Source organism: Moschus berezovskii, chromosome 27 (assembly GCF_049115385.1).
Source record: "Moschus berezovskii isolate FMDL1 chromosome 27, NW_MosBer_1.0, whole genome shotgun sequence".
In the NCBI taxonomy this organism is placed as follows: Eukaryota; Metazoa; Chordata; class Mammalia; order Artiodactyla; family Moschidae; genus Moschus; species Moschus berezovskii.
In genome coordinates, this window is record NC_142486.1 from 16,499,999 (window position 1) to 16,516,360 (window position 16,362).

General features: G+C 42.1%; 1 protein-coding gene across 4 annotated transcripts in view; it reads left to right on the forward strand.

Annotated features, from left to right (window-relative positions):
* The window catches only part of XPO6 (exportin 6), a 112,384-nt gene that overhangs the window by 27,230 nt on the left and 68,792 nt on the right, over nucleotides 1-16,362 (forward strand). For all 4 annotated transcript variants that reach the window (XM_088833088.1, XM_088833087.1, XM_055409741.2 and 1 more), the window contains exons 2-4: nucleotides 11,022-11,112; nucleotides 14,535-14,647; nucleotides 15,638-15,835. In XM_088833088.1, the coding sequence (XP_088689214.1) occupies nucleotides 11,022-11,112; nucleotides 14,535-14,647; nucleotides 15,638-15,835 (402 nt within the window). The remainder of the gene's footprint in view (nucleotides 1-11,021; nucleotides 11,113-14,534; nucleotides 14,648-15,637; nucleotides 15,836-16,362) is intronic.

Genomic DNA, 16,362 nt, shown 5'->3' on the forward strand with positions numbered 1-16,362 from the left:
TGGGATACGTACCTAGAAAAGAGAAGCAGATGGGATTGTGAAGAGAGAGCCTAATCTTGACTGTATTACTCTTTTATTTTAGACAGTTTCTTGCAGAATAACTATTTTTATCATTTGCTTTTTTGGCTGTCTAATTAAAGCCTTCTGACTAGAATATAAATAAATAAGGATATAAATTGTATGTATTTTAGCTCCTCGTGGGATGTGGTTCTTGTCCAACCAGCAGATGCAAAATTTTTAATGTCTGATCTAAGTATTATCCTTTTTCAGAAACAGTGTGAGATAATAAATCTGGCATCTGAGAAAGTAAAATAATTTCTTCCCTTATTGTATTCTCTTCTCACTTTTTCTTTCCTTTTTGACCAGCTAACTTGGAGCAATGTGGAGCAAGATGGCGCATACCAATCCAACAGATGAGATTTTAAAAAACTTTATTTGGAAAAATTTCAAACTGACAGAAATCTGGCAAAGAAAGAGTAGTACCAGGAAGACTTAACACTCTTTCTACAAACTCACCTTTTGTCAACACTTTGCCGTGTTTGCTTTATTATTTGTACTTCCTCTCTGTGTGTATCTGTTATATATGTATATATATGCATATACATACATACAAATGATATTTTCTGAATCATTTCAGAGTAAGTTGCCTATGTCATGGTCCATTGCCCCTATATGGTGTATTTCCTAATAGAAATATTCTCTTACATAATCATGGTGCAGCTGTCAACTTTAATTAATTTAACATCGATTCAGTAGTTTGATCTACCATATGTATTCCAATTTTGTCAGTTTGCCAAATTAAGTTCTTTATAGCATTTTTCCCCCCCCCCATCCAGTGCAGTATCTAGTCTAGAATCAGGTATGAGTTATTTGTGATGACTCTGTAGTTTTCTTTAGGTTTGCTGGACATTTTGGAACCAGTGCACCTGTCCATTCGTAGCTAATTGGTGCCTCTTGTTTTTATAGCTTGTCCAGTAGTACAGGGATAAGGTTTTCCCAACATAAAACACACTGTCTTCTGGGTACGAGATGTTTCCTCTAATTGGTCCCTGTGGGGACGGAATACACTGCTTTGACTTTCTCGCGACCGCAGTGGGACCAGTTGGGCTTCCTGGCTCAGACGCTGGGCTGTCATACTGCTCCTCAGTCCCAGTCCTCAGCTGTCAACAGAGCCTTTTGTTCATGGAAGAAACAGAATCTGACTGGGCACTTTCTGCAGACCCAAGAAATACTGGGAGCGGGAGTAGGGGATGTCTTGCTGTTGACCAACTTTATGGTAGATTTAGACTAAAGCAGAAGGGTGCCTTTTTATGGTTAGAAATATGTTTAGATGTAGCCACAGTATATGTTTTAATCAAATATTAAGTATCTGCATGATGATATCATACAAAGTTATGTCTGTAGTTACTCTCAAAGGGCAAATATCATTCAGATTTAAGCTGTAGGCGAGACAGCCAGGAGCCTTTGTAAGCACATGTATAACTTCAGTAGTTAGTTGCAGACACTTGTTCATAGAGTTGTGATAAGTACATCTGCCTGGGCTTTGTTTTCCCAGAACATGGTGTGGCGTTCCCTGTATTTCCATCAGTAGAAAACGTGTCCCCCACCCCCACCCCCGGCCCTGCAACTTTTGTGTATAACTTAATTACCTCACTATGTATCTGTTGCCTCAGCATTCATCTACCTGTGTGTTAGACTTTGAAGATTCAACTGGTTTCACCAGTTTGCTTTTAGAGAAATAATATGAGTTTTCTAGTTCATCATGGTTTGTTCAGTTTGTGTCTCATTCTGCAGACACTGTCCTTTAAAAAACAAAGAGCAGTGATGGGAAGGGTGAGAAGTCTTGTTCTGCACACCCTTCTCCTGCTTGGGTCTTCCCTGGTGTGCTTCCTGGCGTTTTGAACTGCCTGCAGGAAGGGATGGACGGGTGGATGTCACATTGATTTCCATTGTGTGTTATTTTAAGCTTAGTATTTCATCTCATTTATATGCAGGCCTAAGGGCCAAGGAGATTTTCCCTGATCAGTTTTCTTTCAGTGGTGAAGGGTGCAGGGAAGAATGTGAATTTTTTTTTTGAGAGTTTAGACATCCGTGGTAATCATCTTAGCTTCCAGAGTTTACATGAAGTTGAATTTCTTTGCTAATGAAATCTCTTATTAACACACCAGGTGTCTTTTGCATACTTTTTATTTTTAACCTTGGTCAGCAGTTAGAATCACTTTTCTCCGGAACCTTCTTTAGATAGAAGCAATTGGAGTAGTAAAATGTTCTGGATCTGCTGTAAGAGTCTTTGAGCTCAGACTCTGCTATATGCTTGCCCTCATATTTAGGTTTATTATCAAGGAAGCATCAGCCTGAGTACAGAAGGCTCATGTCATTCACTTCATTGAAGAATAGACAAAATGTAGCTCTTGGCAAAGGTGACAGACAAAAAACTTGATTAACAACCTTCTTTTAAAAAAAAGAGTCATTTTTTTTCAAGTACCAATTTTATAAAAAGGTTATGCTTTACAGAGGGGTGTTCTAGAGGCAGTTAGGTAAAACACTGAAGATTAATCAGGATTTGAGAAAACTGTCATCTAAGTGTCTCGTCTTAGGAGACAAAGCACAATATTATCCAGTGTCAGTCTCAGTGATTTTATGATAAATTGTTAGCAGTCTCCCGGTTTTCAGAACCTAATCGTTGAGTGCTTGTGAGCAGAAGTCATTATGATCAGAGCTCTTCAAAGGGGGACATTAAAGCACAGTCATATGTATCTTGAATTTGGAGGAATTACCATTATTCCTGAGAAATGAAAACAGATATCAACAGTCTACTTGTTCCTTTTATTCTCCTGAATTTGGTCTGTAAGGTATTTGAGTGCCAGTCCATACTGGCTTCCCTGTGGCTCAGATGGTAAAGAATCTGCCTGCAGTGCGGGAAACCCAGATTCTGTCCCTGGGTTGAGAAGATCCTCTGGAGAAGGGACTGGCAACCCATTCCAGTACTCTTGCCTGGTGAATCCCACGGACAGAGAGCCTGGTGGGCTACACTGCATGGGGTTACCAAGAGTTGGACATGACTCAGCAACTGACACTATTCCCACCACCATACTGGCTGTTACAGGAAACAGGAACGTATTAGGCAGAATCTCTTTCCAGACAGTTTTATGTTCTCATTAGAGAAAGAGGCCTGTTATCTATGAATTATTAACAGGTACAGATGTGACTTCACATCCTTACTTTATTCCTGGCATTATGTTTACTACATGCTTTACACAGATTATTTTCTTTAATCCTCAGAACAACCCCATGAGTTAGGTTTTCTTCTTATTCCCAGTTGTGTGTAAGAGGAGAAAGAGTGACAGGTTAAATAACTAGGCTGAGGTTGAGGTGTGTTCTGATTTGAACCCAAGGAACCCGACGCCAGAGCTTGTGCTCTTTAATGGTGCCATTCTGAAGTGAGCAGAGAACATTGCCGTGGGGAAAATTCTGTGATACCGCTTACAAGGAAATACAGAAGATGAAAACTGGGAGGGATCTGTACTGAAAACTTCATAAGAAGTTTCATGAAGGTTGTGTCCTTCATTGCTGTGAGTACATGCTAAGTTGCTTCAGTTTATCTGACCCTGTGCAACCCTATGGACAGTAGCCTGTCAGGCTTGTCTGTCCATGGGATTCTCCAGGCAGGATTACTAGAGAGGGTTGCCATGCCCCTCTTCAGGGGATCTTCTTGACCCAGAGATCCTACTCGAGTCTCTCATATCTCCTGCATTGGCAGGCAGATTCTTCACCACTAGCGCCACCTGACCAAGGAGCAAGTGCAGGATGGGAATAGCTATTTGTTCTGGAGACCATGAGTATTCAGACTGGAGTGATGGCTTCCTGTGGTGAGTAACAGTGATTCAGGCATAGGCATGCTTTCCTCCTAGTAAACGCTTGCATTCTTCAAATCCCAAAGTATTTTGTCGTCTCTGTGAAGCTTTCCCTGTGTCTCTCAGAGTTCTGTTTGGGCTCCTGAAGCTATTTATCCATATGTCACTACTGTAGGATATAAACCATCATATTCTACTTTTTTTCCCCCCATAGTCTCTACCCTCCCCCGCTGGCTCCCCAGGCCATCTCCAGTTCTTGGAAGTCAAGGACAGTCTTTCGTATCTCAAGGACCTAATGCAGTATTCATTACTTAGTGAATGTTGAGGTTATTTGTTTCTTGAAAAATTAACTGAACATCTCAGTTGGTCCAGATATAAAGTTTTTTGAAAGCTAGATTTAGGTTAACTGGGGCAGAAAATGGCTATTTAGAAGCATTTATCTGGTAGTGAAGTACAGATGGAATTGGAATTGGGAAAGCTGACATTAGGATGACTAGCTAAAAAGTTCCAGTAATCTAGGCAGGAGGGGATTAGAGCCTGCTTCAGCAGTATGTAAACCGTGAACTCCCAGATGTTCAAGCAGGTTTTAGAAAAGGCAGAGAAACCAGAGATCAAATTGCCAACATCCACTGGATCATGGAGAAAGCAAGAGAGTTTCAGAAAAACGTCTATTTCTGCTTTATTGACTATGCCAAAGCCTTTGACTGTGTGGATCACAATAAACTGTGGAACATTCTGAAAGAGATGGGAATCCCAGACCACCTGACCTGCCTCTTGAGAAACCTGTATGCAGGTCAGGAAGCAACAGTTAGAACTGTACATGGAACAACAGACTGGTTCCAAATAGGAAAAGGAGTACGTCAAGGTTGTATATTGTCACCTTGCTTATTTAACTTATATGCGGAGTACATCATGAGGAACGCTGGGCTGGAAGAAGCACAAGCTGGAATCAAGATTGCTGGGAGAAATATCAATAACCTCAGATATGCAGATGACACTACCCTTATGGCAGAAAGTGAAGAGGAACTCAAAAGCCTCTTGATGAAGATGAAAGAGGAGAGTGAAAAGTTTGGCTTGAAGCTCAACATTCAGAAAACAAAGATCATGGCATCTGGTCCCATTACTTCATGGGAAATAGATGGAAAAACAGTGGAAACAGTGTCAGACTTTATTTTTTTGGGCTCCAAAATCACTGCAGATGCTGATTGCAGCCAGGAAATTAAAAGACGCTTGCTCCTTGGAAGGAAAGTTATGACCAACCTAGATAGTATATTAAAAAGCAGAGACATTACTTTGCCAACCAAGGTCTGTCTAGTCAAGGCAATGGTTTTTCCCGTGGTCATGTATGGATGTGAGAGTTGGACTGTGAAGAAAGCTGATTGCCGAAGAATTGATGCTTTTGAACTGTGGTGTTGGAGGACTCTTGAGAGTCCCTTATACTGCAAGGAGATCCAACCAGTCCATTCTAAAGGAGATCAATCCTGGATGTTCATTGGAGGGACTGATGCTGAAGCTGAAACTGCAATACTTTGGCCACCTCATGCGACGAGTTGACTCACTGGAAAAGACTCTGATGCTGGGAAAGGTTGGGGGCGGGAGGAGAAGGGGACGACGGAGAATGAGATGGCTGGATGGCATCACCGACTCTGTGGACATGAGTGAGTGAACTCTAGGAGTTGGTGATGGACAGGGAGGCCTGGCGTGCTGTGATTCATGGGGTCACGGAGAGTCGGACACGACTGAGCGACTGAACTGAACTGAACTGAGAAGTGGTAGTGAGGGAAGAGTCAGAAGATTTCAAATTATGTGGCCCTTCCCCTTCTCTCAATTTTTTTTTTTGTAAGTTTTTAGGTGATTGTGAGTCTTGGTTGACTTAATAAATAAATCAGTCATATAATATAGTCTCTGAACTGCTAGACCATGAGCAGTGTCATAAAAAAGCAGATAAAGTTAAGGCAGGAACAGTTGAAAGCCCCACTTGGCAGATTTTAACTCTTTCTGGGACAGAAAATACTTTTTTAGATATGTACATAGGTCTCCACGAGTGTATTATGAGCCACATTTAATTCACCATCCTGTCTAAATTTGCTGTTGAGGGAAGTCTAAGGGAAATATAGACTTATGGGATTGTAGTACTTTCTGTTGTCATCCTTGCAGCTTTGAGGAGAAATAGGTGATGATTCCTAGGAATTTAGGAGTCTCATGCTCAGACTTCACCTCTGGGTCCCCAGACTGCTCTTAATAATTGTGCTATTAGAGGAAAAACACCGTGTCTAAAATCAGAGTGTGCAGACACCAACCTGAATGTTAAAAATAAGTATTCCTTTTAAGTTTCAAAACGTGTGTGTATGTACTTACAAAGTGCATAAAGCAGTCATCCTTGTGTAACTTTCAGATCAAGAAAATAGAATATTACCAGCATCCCAGAATCCCTCCTCCCCACAGGCTAATAATTACTCTTCTGATTATAGGGCTTCCTAGGTAGCTCAGTGGTAAAGAACCTGCCTGCTAATGCAGGAGTCTCAAGAGACATGGGTTCGATCTCTGGGTCGGAAAGATCCCCTGGAGTAGGAAATGGCAACCTACTCCAGTATTCCTGCCTGGAAAATTCCATGGACAGAGAAGCCTGGCAGCCTACAGTTGATGGGGTTGCAAAGAGTCGGATGTGACTGAGCATGCATGCATTCTGTAACACCATGGATTTGTTTTGCTCATTTTTAAAACTTAGCATAAAACAAATAGTGAAGGTTGGATGCGTCTTGGCTTCTCTCATTCAGCTTTGTTTGTGAAACTCACCCATGTTGTTTTATGAAGCAATATTCATTTGTTTCTACTGTTCTAACATTTTCCTGGTGAATAAACCACAACTCATCCATCCCACTGGTGGTGGACATTGGGTTCTTTGGACTCTTTGGATATTGTAAATAGTGGTATTGTGAACATTTGTGTACATTTCGTGGGGTACAAATTTCTGTTGGCTATATTGTCAAGGAGTAGAATTACAGGGTCATAAAGTATGCATGTGTTCATTTTCCAAAATGATTATACCGGTTTATAGTTCCACCAGCAGCATCTTCAGCAATACCTGTTACTGTCTTTTAAACTTTAGCTGTCCTGATAGATTTGTGGCATTATATTGTTTTTAATTTACATTTCTGTGATGACTAATGAGGTTGAGTACTTGTTCTATGTATCAGCTTTTGGAGTGTCCTCTTTTATAACTATCAGCCTGTTGAAAAAAATTGAGTCATTTGTCTTTTCCTTATTGATTTGTAGAAGTTATTTTACACTAATTCTCTGTTACCCATATTGATGATATCTTTTTCCATTTTGTGGCTTCCTTTTACACTGTCTTCATGGTGCCATTTGATGACTATTTCCATTTATCAGTCTTTTTCTTTATGTTCAGTGTTTTCAACAATTTTTCCCCTTCCCCGGGGTCATGAGGATGGTCTATGTTTTCTAGAAGCTTTATTGTTTTACCACTTACATTTTATATCTGCCATGTAACTGAAATTTTTTTGTGTGTGGAATGTGCCTTGCTTGGTTTTTAGCTGACCTCGTTTTTTTGTTCTGTAAGATCTGGGTCTTAAATCGTGTGCAGGATGGGAAGCAGTCAGGTGTGTCTGAATTCTTAATGTTCTTCATCAGTTAATCAGTGCAGTGCTTGAATAGCCTTTGGGAATTGAAACCTCTCTTCCTACCACATCAGGGCACTTGGTTTTGTTTTATTTCTTTGTCCTTTTATTGCTTGAAAGTGTAGTCTCATGTGCTTACTTATCACTAATTTCTTAACCCATTGCTGTCTGAATTCTGGCTTCACCACCTGCTTAAAACAACTGGCAAGGGGTCCACTGGCCATCTTGCCAATTAGGGATAGTTCTCCAATATCCCTTCAGCCATTTGCAGGTCTTGAATGTTATCCTTTGTATATCTGTTCTGACTGTGTAACCCTAGTAAAGTCTCAGCCTCCTTTCCTTCCCCTCAAAATAGTTGCGTTTTGAAATCCAGTTAGAAAAGCCCCACTAAATTAAATATGTTTGGGACAAAGCTCTTAGGGCATGAATCTCCAGTTTCAAAGGAGGCCTGAGTACTTCTGTTTTGCTTTGGTTTGCTTTCATTTGGTATCTGGGACTAAGAAAAATGATAGCAGCCATACTGTGAATTAGATAGCTCCTAGGAGTTTACCCAGCAGCTTAACATGGAGTGTTTCATTTGATCCTCTTAACACCCTGTGGGGTAGGTATTCCTTTTGCAGTTAGAGAAGTGATTGAAAATGCAAACAGCATGTTATTTGTTCTTGTTGAGAAATTCCTGGTGACGGCACTGGGCTATTAGGTTTTGGAGGTTTCCTTTTTCATATAGCGACCATCATCTGATAAGAAGCACATTCTATGGTTTTGGTGGGTGTTCATCTTTCCCCCTTCTGTGGGAATGTTAGCTTCTTGGGTTGGAGCTGTGAGGGTGGGTGTGATGGGACTGGAGTAGAGATAGAGTTGGATTCTCTGTGGAAGCAGAAACTTGCTTCAGTAGCCTTTGATATACGGCCAGTGATTGTCAAGTTCATGAACTTCTGCCTCAAGAACCCATCTGAAATAAACCTTGACAGCTGATTGCCTGAATGTGATGAGTTCAAGTCTTTTCTAGGCTACGCTGATGTGGTTCACTGTAAGAATAAGTTGTGGAGGTACTCCCTGGTGGTCCAGTGGTTAAGACTCCATGCTTCCACTCTAGGGGTCCCAGGTTTTATCCCTGGTAAAGACTCCACAAGCTGCCTGCTTCGGCCAAAAAGTAAAGAATCACTTGTGGAGCAGGTGTGACTTGAAGATGTGTCTTTAGTGTTCAGGAACTTATTTTGGCTCCAGAAAACTTATTGATTCATTTTAGCTAAATAGTTGGCTCTAGTTCAAGAAATATGTCTTGATTTATGTTTTGTTTTTTTTTTTTGCTAAAAAGTTACTTTAACATAGCAGATTTTCCTTTGGTTCTTCCAAATCTTCTCACAAACTTTTAAAAACGGAAAATCATTTTTTCAGATGAAATGGTACACCAAGTTGATCTATGAAGCAGACCAAAGCATTCTTTTATTTATATAAATTCATTTTGAAATTTGAATTTATAACACTTAGAAAATTTGTCAGTAAGAACAGTGAGGCCATTTTGATCAACACACACACACACACAAAAGGATTGCAATCTTATTTTTGTCCCACATTCTGGTTATTTCTGCATTAAAAAATTGTGTAGTTTAGAATTAAGCAGCTTGCAATCCAGTAATTTTTGTTGGTTGAACTGATATATTGGTTTGAAAAAGGAATAGAGGGCTAATACTTATCGTGAAATTCAGACAAGAAAGTCCTTCAGATTCACAAGGGCTAGAACTGTTGAGCAGTAATTCATCACTCCACATGTCAGAGTTCAGCTGTCATTGCGTGGCTGTCACCATGACCACAGCATGGGAGGGACAGCTGTGCCTGGCACTGCTTGAACGTGACCTCCGTGTGCTGTTCGGTGTGTTTACATGTGCTGGTTGATTGATGTAGATGGACTGGCACAAGCCTGATTCAGCCTGTATAATTAGTACCAGTCCTAGGAAGTGCTGGTTCACCCGCAGAAATAGCCCAAGTTCCTCAGTCTCCTCAAAAGCCAGTTACCAAGTAGAGGCCCCTGCTAATACTACAGTTTGATACACGACACATTTGAGTGTGGACTTGTTTTAAATGCAGTTTTTTAGACAAATATCTGTTTATTTATTCGGCTGTGATGGGTCTTATTTGTGGTAGGCGGGATCTTCCATCGTGGCACACAGACTCTAGTTGTGATACAAGGGCTCCAGAGCCCACGGGCTCTGAACTTGGTAACCCAAGGGCCGGCAGCAGAATCTTAGTTCCCTGACTAGGGATCAAGCCTGTGTCCCCTGCATTGCAGGGTGTATTCTTTACCACTGGGCCACCGGGGAGGTTCCCTTAAACTGCAGTTTTAGTGGTCAGCTCTCACTCTGGGTAGTGGAGAGGATATGGGGAAGGTGGGTGAACAGGAGGAAGTTAATGGACGATCAAGCGATCGGAACCGCTGTAGTCTCCTGATCACCTCATGTAGATTAATGCCAGTGGAGGTTCACACAGGGCCTGCCAGCGCGCACCCTGTGGTAGACTGGTTCTGTGAGGGATGTTGACTCAGGTTCATTGCTGTGCTTGGTGTTCCTGCCTTCAGTAAGAGAAGAGGAAGTGGTTTTGGGGCTCCGCGTGGAAAAGGGAGAGGAGAAGCCCCGGGGGAGCCTTGGGCCCCCTCTCTTCTCAGTCTCCGCTGGAGTGGCTCAGTTGAGAGTAGTAGGGCTCTCTGCGGGTCTGCGGTTGGGAGGTGCTCTCATTTGGAGTCCTTGCTCTGCTTGACTCTTAGCTGCACCTTAATCTCTGTTGGCTGCTCATGTGAGATTGAGAGCTGAGGGAATGTTTGGCTCCTGAAGTCCCTTTGAAAAACCCCAGAAATCCATGCAGTAGTTCAGCTACAGTTGTGCTGAGTCAGAATATGGCCAGTAGTCTCTGGTGGCTCATAGTACGGTAAAGAATCCACCTGCAATGCAGGAGACCCGGGTTTGAACCCTGGGTCAGGAACATCCCCTGGAGAAGGGAATGGCTACCTACTGCAGTATTCTTGCCTGGAGAATTTCTTGAACAGAGGAACCTGGCGGGCTACAGTTCATGGAGTCTCAGAGAGTTGGACACAATTGAGCGACTATCACTAATGCATGCTGTTCAGACATGGGACAAATATATTGTTGATGGATAATCTATAAAGCACCCTAACCTCTCTGAATCTCTTCACTCTACCTTTTCAGTCTAAAATAAATCAGGGACCGTTAATTTGCTTTTAATATGTTTCCAAAATTAAATTTTAAGTTATTGCTCCCTTTTTCCTTAGCATAAATAATTGAAAATTAATTGCACAGTAGCATGAATATTACACAGTATTCTAAAGCTTTGGGCACTGAGCCAAGTGGTAAATTCCCTGCAATTTTTCTGGCTTATATCATGCATTTGAAGAATGTTGAACAAAGATGTTTTGAGGAAGTAAATTACTATGACTGTTGAATGTGACCTGGAAGGAACTGAGGAGCAGTAGAACTGAAAATACAGTTGCTGATTTTTTTTCAAATTCCTTTGTTAGGCATCTGAAGAAGCCTCTCTCAGGGCATTGGAAAATCTGATGACAGAGTTTTTCCATGACTGTACAACCAATGAAAGGAAACGTGAGATAGGTAAGTGAAGTGTTGAATTGTAAAGAGTCATTTATAACGAACAGACCCCAGAGGGGAGGAAGGAGTTGGTACTCTCGACTGGTCAAGCCTGAATGTTTCCCCTTGAGTTCTGGCTTTTTTTAGCTGCAGTCCTGCTGGTTAGTGACTGGTGGGGTCTACAAATCTAGCTGTAATGGGTGTAGTCAGCAGAGCCCACTTTAATCCAGAGTGATGGATTTTCTTTCCTTTGGCCATATGTGGAAACCCCTCCTCCTGCTTTGCTCTTAATTTCAACAGTGTTGAACTTTTATAAGAAGTCTGTGACTTAATTAAAAAAAAATCTCATAAAAAGCATTAAAACCATCATGCTTTTGATGTGTAGAAGTCTAGCTGAAATCTTATCTGGTGCCCAGAGATCCTTTAGCGGGTATTATCTCCAGTTCTTGCTTTTTCTTAATTAAAAAAAAAATCTCATAAAAAGCATTAAAACCATCATGCTTTTGGTGTGTAGAAGTCTAGCTGAAATCTTATCTGGTGCCCAGAGATCCTTTAGCGGGTATTATCTCCAGTTCTTGCTTTTTCCTTGTCGCCACTGTTATTCCTCTCCTTCTGCAACTTTTGTTGAACAGAAGCTTCAATCAACAGAGAGATGTAGGTGTGATAACTTCAGGTCTTCTGGGAATCTCAGCACCTTCTAGAACCTCTTTCTGAATTTTATATTTATCTACATGCACGATCGGAGAAGGCAATGGCAAGCCACTCCAGTACTCTTGCCTAGAAAATCCCATGGATGGAGGAGCCTGGTAGGCTGCAGTCCATGGGGTCACTAAGGGTCAGAGACGACTGAGCGACTTCACTTTCACTTTTCCCTTTCACACATTGGAGAAGGAAATGGCAACCCACTCCAGTGTTCTTGCCTGGAGAATCCCGGGGACGGGGGACCCTGGTGGGCTTCTGTCTATGGGGTCACGCAGAGTCGGACACGACTGAAGTGACGCAGCAGCAGCAGCTACATGCACGATACTCATTAAAGCATGCTGTACATTAGAAGGTATTCAAGTGTGAGGTCTCTGCTTCAGAGACATGCTGTACTTTGGTCCTAGAGTAGTCTTTCTCTCTGTCTCTCCAAGTCTTCACTTGACCCCTGAACTTGAAGATGAAAACTGTTTTTCCTGATCCAAACCGGCACACCTGCTCCTGCATGTCTAGCTGCTCTGCACTGAGCTTCATTGCTTTCACTTCCTTGGAGGCCTTTTTCTGTGTCTGCAGGACTCTGCAGAGAGCCATTTCTCTGGCCCATGTGGCTTCTCTGAGTTATGTTAGCCAGCTAAGTTGTATGGCTGATTTCTGCCTTTGGTCCAAAGCTTGATTAGGGTTTGGATTTTCAGGTGGCCAGTCAGTAAAGCTTTGGCTGCAGCATCCTTTGAGCAACACATCAGCTCCTGGGTGATCACCTTCTTATCAATTTTAATTTTAAATGTGGTGGTCTCTTTTGGACCTCTCCTGTATATGCCTTTCTTTTCTGAGGGAGTGTGCTATAGGGAACCAGAGCATTTATCAACAGGGGATACTGACAGAAGCTGGGCCCAGTGGCTGATCAGGCATCTGGCTCAGAAGACCCCCTTTGCTTGCTTCCCTAGGTTCTCTTATTACTCAGTTGTGTTGATGCAACTCCTGCTCCCAGAGTGAGCCCCTCATTAGTTTTATGCTACCAAAGTGCCTTACAGTAAAAGCATCATTGGTGATTTTTACCAAAGGAGGCGAAGGATCTTTCCCTTAAATCAGTCTGTTATATATTCCAACACAGATTTCTCTGTGGTCCTGTTTTTAGCTTATAATGGACATGCTTTTGTTTTTCTCTTAAATTTCAGTTTGCGGTGCAAATGTTATTCATCTTCAGTGTTCATGCATTAAAAGTGGTATCGTTTTAGCATATTTGTATTCTAATCTGATTTTAAAGTAGTTTTAAATAACCAGATGCTACAAATGTCTAATTTAAATGCTGGCTAAGGGGAATCCGGGGGCTCAGTAACAGGCGTGCCTTAGTTCAGTTCTCTTTGTACCTAGTCTCCGTAGCTTTATTTGAGTGTGTAGGCTGGAACTACTTCTTGCTTCTTTTTTGATGTCTTAGAATAAATTACAGTCTTTCCATGCTAGGTGGGGGAAAGGAGGGAGACCTTTTATTATAGGGGCCCCACCCATCCTCCACCAGAAATGTGTTATTAGTGCTCTGGAGACAGAGCTGATAGCAGGGAGCCTCTGGAGACAGATCAGTCATTTTTAAAAGTGGAGAAGGCTGAAGCATCCAAGAGGAGCAGGGATTCGCTTGGGCTCAGACACAGTGAGTTAGTGACAGAGTCTAGAACAGAGCCCAGAGCTCCTCATGTCCAGTCAGAGGTCATTGTCTCTGGTTGGCCTTCACCTCTGGGGTACATGGAAGGTTTGCCTGATTATTGTAAGAAGGCGCCATCAGCTTGCTTCTCTGGGATTTGTAATGAGACTGCCCTGGTGCATTTAGCCTGAGTGGTGGGGCGCTAGCAGAGTAGTGACTGTAGGATTGGGATGGGCTGCTGTGCTCGCTGCTTTTCCAGGGGTTTTCGAGAATCTCTCAGGGTCATTGCCTTTGTATTTTTACCCACTTTGTGTTATGTTTTATGACCCACGCAGCATAAAATATGACTTAGGGGCAGCATGTCTGGAAGCACGGTGATAGACTCTTAATGCTGCTGTCTGTCCAGCAGCCTCAGGAGGAAGAAAACCATTTCCAAGTGATTTGAGGTAGACAGGGTTCCTGGAAACTCCCATGGTTGCTACTCTTTATTTACCGACTTCTTGGGTGGCGTTTTAAAATGAAACCAACTCACATGAAGGGAGTTATCCGTCTTGAATTCTCTTGCATTTTTCCCAATCCTATATTTATAAGATTAGTCTTAATTTTTCTTTTCCTACTTTTCTAGCTGTCATTGTGTGTGTGTAGTTGTATGTAAGAATAGTGTTGAATGAGTGGCGTGGATTTATCTATCTTATCTATCTTTCTGTCTATCTATCTAGATATATGTGTGTATAGCTGTACCCCAGAGCAAGTAGGTTACCAACCAGCCATCATTTGTAAGGTAAAAATGATATTCTTACAGCCGTCTATCTACTCAGTAGGTTAAGCACTTCAACAGTGAAAGTTTCTCTGCCTAAGAAAGTGTCCATAGCTAGGTTATTTATTGGTATTTTAGACTCAGTGTTCATGGTCACCTTAGGGTCAGAAAAATATTGTATGCTTTGTCCTTTCTATCTTGAAGAGTCAGCTGGATATTATAGTTTTTTTTTTTTTTTTGGTGTCGTTGCGTTGTGTTTAGAGAGGCATTTAAAAAAACAATCAGACAACCCAGCCTTGTATTAATTTCATGTATTTTCATAGCTTTTTTTTTGTTGCTGTTTAACTTTTCCAGAGGAACTTCTTAATAACTTTGCTCAGCAAATAGGAGCTTGGAGATTCTGCCTGTATTTTCTCTCCAGCACTAGGAATGACTATGTAATGATGTACAGTTTAACGGTTTTTGAGGTAAGTTGTCAGATACTTTTATACTATTCTGAAGAGTATTTTGTAGTCGCATTGCCTTGTCCTTGGCACTGGACTTCACTTTGATGTGTACATGGTTGGGAAATGGCAAGAAGCACAGGGGCATCTTCCCATGTGCTGCCTTTGTCAGGATTCTCTCTCCTTGACACCAAAAGGTAAGATGGGGTAAGGTCGGGAGGTCTTCAGTGGTAACATATAATTTTCTCTTCCCTGTTATTATTTAAAAGAGATAATGAAAGACAAGCAGTTTGGGAGGAGGGGTGTTACCCATTATACCATCGTCCCAACCACAGAAATCTTCATTTATGTCAACTCCCTTCCAGTCATTGTCTTCCAGTGCATACTTTTTAAAAAAAATGTAATTGTAAAGTCACATTGCTCATGCCATGTTGCATTCTTTCCCTCCCTCCCTACGCTTACCTTTATATAATATTCCTGCAAGTGATTGTACCTTTACTCACCAAACCGTTCTCCTGCCCCTACATTAAAGTTGTTTCTGTCACCATTTTTTAATAGAGACAATAGTGTAATACAAAGTTTTTGTACCTGCCCGTTTTGTTTCCGTTAGACTGTGTTGCCAGCTTTCCCAGAAATGAAGTTGTTGTATCATAGAATTTGAATATTTTATTATTCTCATTGCCAGATCGCTCCAAACCTTTGTTTAAAAGCAGAGTTTTTTGTTTGAGGGAGATAGCTGCTGTTGGATGAAAGCCAGTTTGTTTTGTGTTAGGTGGTGGTTGTTGAGTCGCTAAGTCGTGTCTGACTCTTGCGACCCCATGGAGTGTAGCCTGTCAGGCTCCTCTCTCCGTGGGATTTCCCAGGCAAGAATACTTGAGTAGGTTGCCATTTCTATCTCCAGGGGATCTTCCTGACCCAGGGATTGAACTTGCGTCTCCTGCATTGGCAGGTGGATTCTTTACCACTTAGCCACCAGTAGATTGTTAACTTAAAAGATGTGTGCTTGTTTTTCAGAATCTGATCAATAAAATGTGGCTTGGGGTCCCATCTCAGGATAAGATGGAAATCCGTAGCTGCCTGCCCAAACTCCTCTTGGCTCACCACAAAACCTTACCTTACTTCATCCGGAACAAGCTCTGCAAAGTGATTGTTGACATTGGCCGTCAAGATTGGCCCATGTTCTACCATGACTTTTTTACTAACATTTTACAGGTAAGGAGATACTTAGGGAGACTTGATCTTGCAAATAATTTGTTTGTAGGAGTGATTCTTTTCTGTTTGGAAGAGGCATTTTAAGACCTTTTTAGACCTGCACTGGTGAGGGCTCTGTGTGGTTGATTAGCTCATTTACTTAAGCTTTGTTCTCCAGATGGGTTGTCCATTGGTGCAGTGGAGACGGTGGGCGATGGGGATCCCCAGGAATCCCTGTTCGGTGCCGCTCTAGGTGTTGGGTGCCAGGATGAAGTCATAGTTCAGTGGGAAGATTGCTGTGTGAGTAATAATTACCCCACAACATGTAATGACCGCAGTGGGGTATGCAGAGTGTGGTGGTGATGCGGCATTGAGACTGATGGAGCTGAGTGTTGAGTTTCCAGGGTTGCTGGTGTGCGAGGTGGTGAAGTGGTAGACTGACAAGCTGGGCTGATGGGCAGGGCCAGGGCAGGAAGGGCCTTGCTCTCGTGGGGGCACCGGTGTTTGATTCACAGTCCTTTCTTGAGGACTGAGGAAAAGTTTGGAAA